Here is a 9,132-nt window from a genome sequence, read left to right as displayed (position 1 = left end):
TAAGTATATAAATTATATGTTGCTGTACTGCTTCACAGAGTACACATCTCAACCCTTTAAAAGTTCCTCTGGCAATTATTAGTTAAAACAGAGTGTCGTTTAAATATTAAAGATGCAGTCTGCCATTCTAATCCGATAGATTTCAGCAGATTGCTGCTCAGGGTCCTCTATCTGTTCATTGTGTGTGTGCGCTCAAAATACCTGGTGTTCATACACAGTCCTTTTGCCATAATCACAGACCTCACCTTTAAAGTATATTTGATCATATTTTGGCCATTTATGCCAGGTCATGGATTCTAGGGTTAGTACCGCTGATGTACCACAAGGTGGAGCTGTGCAAGAGCAAACATTACAACAAGGAGTATTCTCTTTAGGTCTTGTTTATTATTTTCTTCAAAGAAATAACTCATATTTTATTACATACAGTGGTACATACGGCAAGGCAGTGGACTTTGATAGCCACAGATTGGGAAGGTGAGCAAGTGGATACAAAAACAAAAAAACACTGCCCAGTGACATCTGCAGTTTATTCAACAGGATTACAAGGTCACCCCCGCCGCACCTAGACGTGGAGTAAAACAAAAGCAAAAAATGACAGTTAGGTCAGCTGACAACAGAGGAGACACTCAAAAGTGATGAATCAGTGGGAGCTGATAGTTAACTGATCAGATTACCTCATTCATAAACATCTTTCTTGTCAGCGATGAACTGCACGATCTCCTCAGGAGTCATCAGTTTCTCTGCTGCTGCATCTGGGATCTCAAATCCTGTGGATATGAACATGCACGCACGTACAGAGAGAGAGAGAGAGAGAGTCTCTGTTATAGGAGCCTTCATGCTGGAAATATTAGGCTCTATGGTCGAAATTTGAATTTTTTTTTAAATAAAAACTGAATTTACCAAACTCATCCTCCATTGCCATTATAATTTCCACCTGGTCCAAACTATCCAACCCCAAATCCTTCATGAAGTGAGAAGTTCCTTTAAGCTGGAAAAAAAAAACAATGTCATTGTACTCCAACATTACATTTTATTTACGGAATAACATAGCATAACTACATTAAACTGATTAAGATGACAATATGTGAGATACCCCACTGGTGGTAGGTATAATAAGGAGTTGAGCATGTGTAGGAACTTGTTGCATTGACAACCAATTATGAGTACAGCTCTAGGCACTGAAACTGAGATTCCTTCACAGGTTCATATTAGTCTTTCACGACATAAGCACTGGAAGATGAGACTCAAATCACTATTTACGAGTAAACAGAGGACAGGATACAGGAATCTGCTAGTCACATGACAGATAAATCTGTACACTTACTTTCTCTGGATTGATCTTGTCATACAGCTTCAAGACGTACATAACACGATCTGAGATTGCCTCTAAGGTAAGAGGAGGCAGACCTCCATACTGTCGACTCAGCTGTGAAACCTTGAAAGGAAAAAAACATCCATTCACACACAATTCAGTGTTATTTAAAAGCATCAAAGATCTTCTTGCACGCACCCAAAGGATGTATGTAACAGTGACTGATGGTCACAAATTACCCATACACGTGTACTATTCAAATTTAGCTCAATGTTAGCTCAAAATTAGATAACTTCGTCTAGTAAGCTAGTGGACTGTTGGAATCACCCTCAAGTAACCGTCAATTTGTCGTGACAAGTTAACAGGTTGGTAGGTCAGCAGCTAACTACCATTAACTGTTAGCTAGCTAGCTACAATGACAACATTTACGAAATGCAGAGAATAATGGTTGGACTCCAAGCCTAAACATACGATGTTAAATGCGTGTTGGTCTGGAGGTTTAAACCATCAACTCAGTTTTTAGCTGACAATCAAGACGCGTCTGGATTTGCAGTAAAGACACTGGTAGGTCACTGCACCATCCTACACAGCTAGGCCAAAGCTGCTACTCAGAGTGTTCAATGTTATTTAACTCTTACCCGTGACTGCTCGATCCTCCGCGTTCTCTGGGAACAACTAATCGCAGAAAATGATCGGTCATTGGAAATAAGCAGCGCACTACTTGATCTAGCGATCACAGATCCTTGATATAACCTTGTCGAGGACCGGGTAAGCGAGCGAACACACAGAGCAAGCGCACGGGTCGCCATGTCTATGGAATCCTGTCAAACCCCAGAATGCACCAGGATCAAGAAAGGCACCCAATTTGCACATGCGCATTCTTACAAACCAGTAAACATTGAAATCTTCCTAGTTGTTCAGCAGTTTTTACTTTAAATATATATATATATATCAAAGCTATTTTGTGATTGAATGATAAATAGCACAATTATATATTTTACGTTTAGTGTCCACTTAGAGGACTGGTCCGTCTCACGATTTGACTCTTGACCCGGATACGGAAACAATCGACATGTGTTTTGAAACATGACTTAATTATTTATCAACCTGGTTATCTCGGCATTATGTACATGTTTCATGGTTAAACATCGTTTAAGGCAGGTACATTAATAGCACAATTTGTCCTTGTTATAGGATGACTAACAATAAAAGATCTAAGGTCAGGTATGGTGATGGCATGCCTAACTTTACAGGTGTCAATGAATGGACTCTAACGGACGCACTTAGCATATCCGTAGTCTCGTCTCTGTTTATGACTTAACATTTTGTCTTAATCTTTTAGACAGACAACGGGTCATATAGTTTAGCTGTGGGATTATACTGCGTGCATCTCTCTGTCGTTCTTGTCCAATGAACTGTTGCTCGCCTCCGTATCCCTTACATTCCCCATGTAGGAATGATACAACTTATGATGTTCTATTGTTGCAGGATATAGAGATGACCGACATGGAGCCTGCAAGTTTGGAGAACTTGTGTGTCTTGTATCACAGTGCAAATTATATTGTTGTCAATAAGCACTGGGACATACGTATCGACAGCAAAATGTGGTATGAAAAACAGACCGTCCAGAGTCAGCTGAAGCTTCGCTTCCCAGATCTGGTCGACCCTGGGACGTACTATGGTTTCAGGTCTCGGCTCTTTCTTTTTGTCACTTGAAATATGGTTAAAATGAAACTATAGAGCAAGATGTATCTCAACCCCCATGGTATACATCAAATAAATAAATAAACGAAATTAATAATAAGTTATTGGTGTTGACATACAGATGTCAATTGTCCACTTTATTATTTAAGTACACTTGGATATTTTTAATCATAATTTTGTTATCCTAAATATCTAAAGTGTCAGTTATGAAGACGTACTGCATGGTAGTCCACAATGGTTTGCTTAAGGTTATGGTTCATGTTTTCAGATTCTGCCACCAGTTGGATTTCTCCACTAGTGGGGCATTGTGTGTTGCCCTGAGTAAAGCAGCAGCTGGGAATGCATACAGATGTTTCAAAGACCGGCTTGTAACAAAGGCATACCTTGCACTGGTAACCAAATCTGTCATGTTTCAGACACAGCATTATCAGTCAGTTTATTAACAAAAGAATGACAACTGTCTTGAAGAATTGACAACTTGTTTTGTCTTAAAGCTCAGAGGAACAGTCGAAAAGGAAACAATGACACTGAACTTTGCTATTGGCAAAAACATTGCAGAGGGCAAGACCCACATGATGTGTATTGATGGTACAGAAGGTGAGACGTTATGTGTTCGCATTTATCCACTTTTACAAGCAGTACCATTATTTGTTTGAATTCAAATTAATGCTGAGTACCTAATTGTGTTTACATTAATTACCACGCCCTCTGTCTCAGACTGTGAGAATCCTAAGCCCAGTCAAACAGAGCTCAAAGTCCTTGAATATGGAACATATGATGGAGAGCCAGTCACCAAAGTTCTACTTCAGCCTCTTACAGGTATAACGTAATATTGGCTGTGTGTATATATATATGTATCATGTAGATTTGATGCTTGGTAAAATGTGTGGCTGTGGTTAAGACAGTTAACTCAGTGGTTTGTTAACTGTTGTATTTGTTGTATTTATGTATATATATATTTGATATGCCAACAATCAAATTGTTTGATTGCCAATTACTTTTTCAGGACGCACTCACCAACTGAGAGTACACTGTAGCGCTGTTGGCCACCCCATTGTGGGCGACTATACCTACAGCTTGGGAAAGGACAATAGCCCTTACCGGATGATGCTACATGCCTATAACTTACGTATTCCCCTGCCCAAGGAGCCCATCCATGTGACAGCCCCTGACCCCTTCCTGCCGCACATAGACACGAAATGGGTTCCAGAGAGACTCATGAAAACACTAGAGGGCGCACTAGAGCATCTGCTTGACTGGTGCAAAGAGGAGGAGAGCAAACCCCCGGATGAAACATCACTAGTGGACGAGAAAATAAGCAGTCCAGAAGAGACTGAGGAGCAGAGGGCCCAGTGTCAGCAGTGGCTGAGTGAGTGGTCTTTGGACTGAAACCCTATAACTTACCTGTATGTTCCTTCACAGCCCCTTTAGCTGTTAGCATTCCTGTTAACCTTGCAGTGTTGATGTGCACCCACTTGCAGAGGCAGGTTTGTCCAAACACACTGTGATGTAAGATGATGGATAGGTTCAGAGGGAGTAATATAATGGATTAATGGACACAACTCTATTCATTATATTACCTGATGTTGGAGATTTTCATATACCAATTACAGTTTAGATGCCTTCACATAGCCCTAAAGAGGTTTTACGAAATACGAACAATTGAATTAGAGAGAGCATCCTCTAAGTGACATATGTTTGTCCATTACTGATGCAGAACCATACTAGCATCTTAACTTACTATCACCATTTAGTGTCCTGCTGCTGTTCAGTATCACAGTGTGTACCAGCAAAACCTTACCTCTTAAACACACACACACGCAATGAAGTATGCCATGCGTACAAGATTTTGAAATGAAACTCTTCATTGTATGAATGAGCTGTTGTATGAGCTTACTGCTCTTTTAAGTATTGTTTGTACTTGTACTGTATGTGTTTTACTAATATTTGCAGTTATGCACTTTTTAAGTATGTCAAAGGATGGCCTCTCATTGAATTTGTTTCATGGAAATGTCTACATTTTACATTTTAATTTTATGTTAACTAAACTTATACACAGGTGACATGCAGATGCATGCTGTATTTTATCTTGAAAGGCAGCAGCTCAACAGAATGTTTACGTGTCCTTTTCTGGAAACTTTGTGGGATTCTGTAGTTATCTAAAATGTGCTGTTGCTTTAGCCACATGACCCATTGCATAAAATGACTATTGTCTCTCTCTTGTGTTAATGTTGCATTCACTACGCATAATAAAAGTAAGGATCATAAAAATGCAATCAGAATAGTTGTATGTAGGCCAGTATGCTGGTTGGATGGATATTAATTCATCTTGAATGCTGATGATGGCACGTATTTTAGCTGTTGCAGAAGGCTGTAATTAAACATGCACCAGACTTCTCAAAATCCTGAATAAAACACTGAAACACTAACAGTTTTGAGACAATCAAAAATAAATTTATTAGCAACCATGTGAAGCTGAAAATGCTGCTCACAAGCAGTATTTTAGTGTTGCATGTGCTGAACAGTTTAACATCACAATAAATACTAGGCCCGGAAAGCAAAATAAACTGGTCATGTTCTTTTTCATGTGACATGGCTTCTGTCTTGTGATCGGCTTCCACCACCCAAGGGTGAAATACCCGAGACAGCTCCCGCCACACTAACCTCAACTATCAGATGAGGCACAGGCACGAAAGAATAAATTGCCATGGAACAATGATACCACATACAGAGAGGATTCAAACTGAAAGCCGTCCTTGACAATGGAAAGTCCTACTCCTGATCAATGGAAATGCACTAAAAAGCTTCTGATGCTGCACACATATTTTGATGAGTACTGACAAGGTATTCAAGGCATTTACATAGTTACATTTACATAGTTTTCTTGGTGAAGGAGCATTTACAGTTTATGATGAGCAGGTGGCTTAAGGTCTACACCACTTTGAGAGATGCCTTTCTAGTCCTATTAAATGTTTGGACGCATAGTCATAAAGATCCTCCATGTGTCCATTTCCTCAGTCTGCTTCCATTTGAACTAGAGCTCAAAACTGATCCTGCATCTGGACCCTCCTACTCGGAGAACCTTTGTGAAGATGGAGGCCCCTCAGTCCTTTCTGTTTTGGTCCATGGGAGATTGACGTGACAGCATTAGATCTGACTGAGAGGGAGGAACTTCTGGTAGTAGCTCTTGGTGACATCAATCATCAGCTCTTGTGTGCACTCTGGCAGCTCGCTTGAAAACAGACCTGCAGGAGAGGGACGCAGAAATGGAGTGGATCATGTCAACGCTTTACAACCGCATCCTCAACGCAACACATTTTCTGTACAAGCACGAGATTTGCACACAGGGTTCCCACCCATATTCATTGACAACAAACTTGCATACTTGCGAACTATTCAATGAAAATTAAAGAACAACCTTTCCCATTTCCTTTACTAACGGGCTAGTTAGGCTATGTTAATTCAAGTGGAAACTGTATCACACTGCAGAATTATGCACAAAGCAACATTATCCATGGAAGAGTACAATAACTTAATTTCATTAGACCTCCATCTGACATCACATTTCATGATTTTTCCAGGCCTGGAAAAAGAATATATATGAACTATATTATAATTGTAATTTTATATAAATAAATATGTATTGCCGTGTTGAATACAATGTCAGAATCTCCCAATACGTCATTGCACCGACGGAATATATTCTCGTCTATCCTCATGATTAAACTGCACTTTTGTGGATCTGCACCAACACATAAACATCAGCTCTTGCCCAGTAAGGTCAAAAGTCTGACAATGGATGGGTGCACGTGTTAAAGAGACTTCTATGTATGGACACCACGTACCTGGGCAACCAGCGAACACTGTGAAGGGAGGAACCACTGTCTCAGGGGGCAGGACTGTGTTATCCAGAATTTTACAGCAATCCTTCAGAACACAGCGACGACCCTGAAAATGGCATGCACATTTAAGTAGGCCAAGTGTCCCACTCCTTCCTCAAAGTTGCTCACAGGCATAAGATCACAGTACGCAGTAAGTGTGTACTCACAATGACACAGTTCTTCCCAATGTGGACATAGGATCCTATCTGAGCTGCGTTGACTACACAGTCCTCCTCTATGAATACATGGTCCCCAATGTGCAATGGGAAGAATGCCACCCTAAGCACAAATGAAAAGAAAAGCACAATGCACAGAATCAATATTAGGGCAAACTGGCATCAGATCTGCATGAAAACCTGCCACACCCATGATATCACAGTTAGCTTTACTTTTGAAAAAGTACTGTCAGTCGTCTGCTTTTCTCAAGGGAGATCAGAATATCACTTACCCCTTGCTGAACTTTTTAAATGGGGGACGAATCACACTCCGACTCTTTATGACACAGTGTCTTCCAACCCTGACATTAGCAAGATCGCCTCTGATGATGCAGTCGTTCATTACAATGGTCTAAGGGCAAGGCACATCATCAAGCTTCGTTTCAGTGAGTAGACTATATCTAGTTGCCCCCATCATAAATAGCCTACACCCCAAGTCTTAAATACATGTAATGTTAACATTGGTTGACTTGGCATTCGTCACAGTAACAGTTAATACTCACTTTCCCATTGAGCACGATGTTCTGACTCCCACAAAGTACCGACTGCCTACTGACCTTATTACCAGACGCCTGCAGATTGATGAGAAATTAACCACCGTTTATTATAGACTTATTACATTATTAACAAAGTAACATCTACAAAGCAACGTTAGCTAGCTTCGTTTACTGACTAATAGCTACCCGCATCTAACTAGCTAACTTTGCTATATCCAATGTTAGAGTAATTCGTCAAATATTTGTGTGTGTGTGAAATCATCATAAGCTACACAGTTGATGACACCACAGCATAATTTCTCAAAAATAACATGAAATAGTTTATTGTGTGGCTAATCTGCTAAATTAGTTTTAAAAGCTGGGATAAGGCTAACGCTGGCAATGGCTCGTATGTACATGGAGCACTAGGTCGCTAGCTAGCTTGCCTGCTAATGTGGAGTACAGGGAAACATGCCAGATGTACAACTGCACCTGAGTTACTTACCGTCTCTATATATTCAGCCTTGTTATACAGTATTTCACACAGCTCCATTATGAAGTAGAAATGTGGATTTACTAGCCAATCTCCCTATGATTACCACAAAATAGCTGGGTAACTAGCTAGCTTGATTTGGCTGTCAACCGCTCCCCTTGTTTCCGCTGTGTTGTTGGTTAATAGACATTGCCTGTCGAGACACTGACGTAATCGGTCAGAATTGATTAGTAATGTCTGTTGGAAAAATAGTCAGTTCAATGGAAAGCCTCTAGGTGGCTCTGTGGCCATTAAAAATAGTTGGCACATTGAATCTGCAAAGGAATACTACTTGTCTTTCTTATCTACCTTTTCACTCACATCCCACCCTTTCTTCACAGCATTTTATAAATAGTTGGCCATTTTGGATAAGCCTATGCATATTTTAGCTAATCATGCTGCTGGTGTAGGTCTTCAAAAGAACACACTGTTTCTACAATCTTGCACATATTGTATTGCACAGTTCTTGCATTGTTGCAGTATGAAACAATATTTATCTTTTTTTCTCACATCTCTCTCTCTCACTATTTGGGTTTTTTATGTAGTGCTGTTTCTATATAATTGTGTAGTCAGAGTAATGTTAACAGGGTCACTGATAAAAGATAAATATGCTCTCTTTGTTACATAACAGTGTATTTTAATTTTAATTTTTGTGTTGATGGTCTTCATTTCAGTGCATCGACAAAAGAGGGTACTGTTGGGCAGACAAGCATGCTCATACAAACTCAACAGAGCACTTGGGATTGCGGTGGTGTTAATTGGTTTGTGCCCGGGTGTGCTGAGTGTGGGCCAATCACAGGCACCATTGCCCAAGTGTGGGACTCCTGGCAGCCTGGCAGGGACATACAGGTAGCTAAGGATGTGGTGGAAAGATGGATCTAGTAGTAGGTCTAGGTAGCAGGCACTGCCTTTGACTGAGAGGATTGTTTATAAATGTGTGGTATTTTGAGCTGAGCATGCAGATGTTTGTGTGTCTCTCTCTCTCGCTCTCTCTCTCTCTCTCTCTCTCTCT

At 40.4% G+C, this 9,132-nt stretch overlaps 3 protein-coding genes across 5 annotated transcripts; 1 reads left to right on the top strand and 2 right to left on the bottom strand.

Annotated features, from left to right (window-relative positions):
- Positions 1-364: 364 nt before the first annotated feature.
- ndufab1b (NADH:ubiquinone oxidoreductase subunit AB1b) lies at positions 365-2,164 on the bottom strand. The gene is made up of 5 exons (XM_012827252.3): positions 1,951-2,164; positions 1,325-1,435; positions 901-988; positions 675-767; positions 365-562 (listed from the first exon to the last, which is right to left on the bottom strand). The coding sequence occupies exons 1-4, from the start codon at positions 2,119-2,121 to the stop codon at positions 676-678; spliced, it is 462 nt and encodes a 153-aa protein (XP_012682706.1). The 5' UTR covers positions 2,122-2,164; the 3' UTR covers positions 365-562; position 675.
- A 191-nt stretch (positions 2,165-2,355) lies between these two features.
- Positions 2,356-5,450, top strand: rpusd1 (RNA pseudouridine synthase domain containing 1). Of its 3 annotated transcripts, none has more exons than XM_031566212.2 (6): positions 2,356-2,473; positions 2,801-3,000; positions 3,285-3,408; positions 3,511-3,613; positions 3,734-3,835; positions 4,023-5,450. In XM_031566212.2, the coding sequence occupies exons 1-6, from the start codon at positions 2,450-2,452 to the stop codon at positions 4,403-4,405; spliced, it is 936 nt and encodes a 311-aa protein (XP_031422072.1). In that variant the 5' UTR covers positions 2,356-2,449; the 3' UTR covers positions 4,406-5,450. The 3 variants fall into 3 exon arrangements, with proteins under 3 accessions (XP_031422072.1, XP_031422081.1, XP_031422064.1); XM_031566221.2 differs by having other exon boundaries at positions 2,368-2,469; XM_031566204.2 differs by having other exon boundaries at positions 2,386-3,000.
- Positions 5,449-8,277, bottom strand: dctn5 (dynactin 5). Its single transcript, XM_031566231.2, has 6 exons — positions 8,094-8,277; positions 7,616-7,684; positions 7,346-7,464; positions 7,065-7,176; positions 6,862-6,964; positions 5,449-6,261 (listed from the first exon to the last, which is right to left on the bottom strand). The coding sequence occupies exons 1-6, from the start codon at positions 8,139-8,141 to the stop codon at positions 6,164-6,166; spliced, it is 549 nt and encodes a 182-aa protein (XP_031422091.1). The 5' UTR covers positions 8,142-8,277; the 3' UTR covers positions 5,449-6,163.
- Positions 8,278-9,132: the final 855 nt, after the last annotated feature.

Source organism: Clupea harengus, chromosome 1, assembly GCF_900700415.2.
Source record: "Clupea harengus chromosome 1, Ch_v2.0.2, whole genome shotgun sequence".
NCBI classification, from domain to species: Eukaryota; Metazoa; Chordata; class Actinopteri; order Clupeiformes; family Clupeidae; genus Clupea; species Clupea harengus.
The sequence above is the reverse complement of the archived record's forward strand: the minus strand, read 5'-3'. Positions and strand labels throughout refer to the sequence as shown.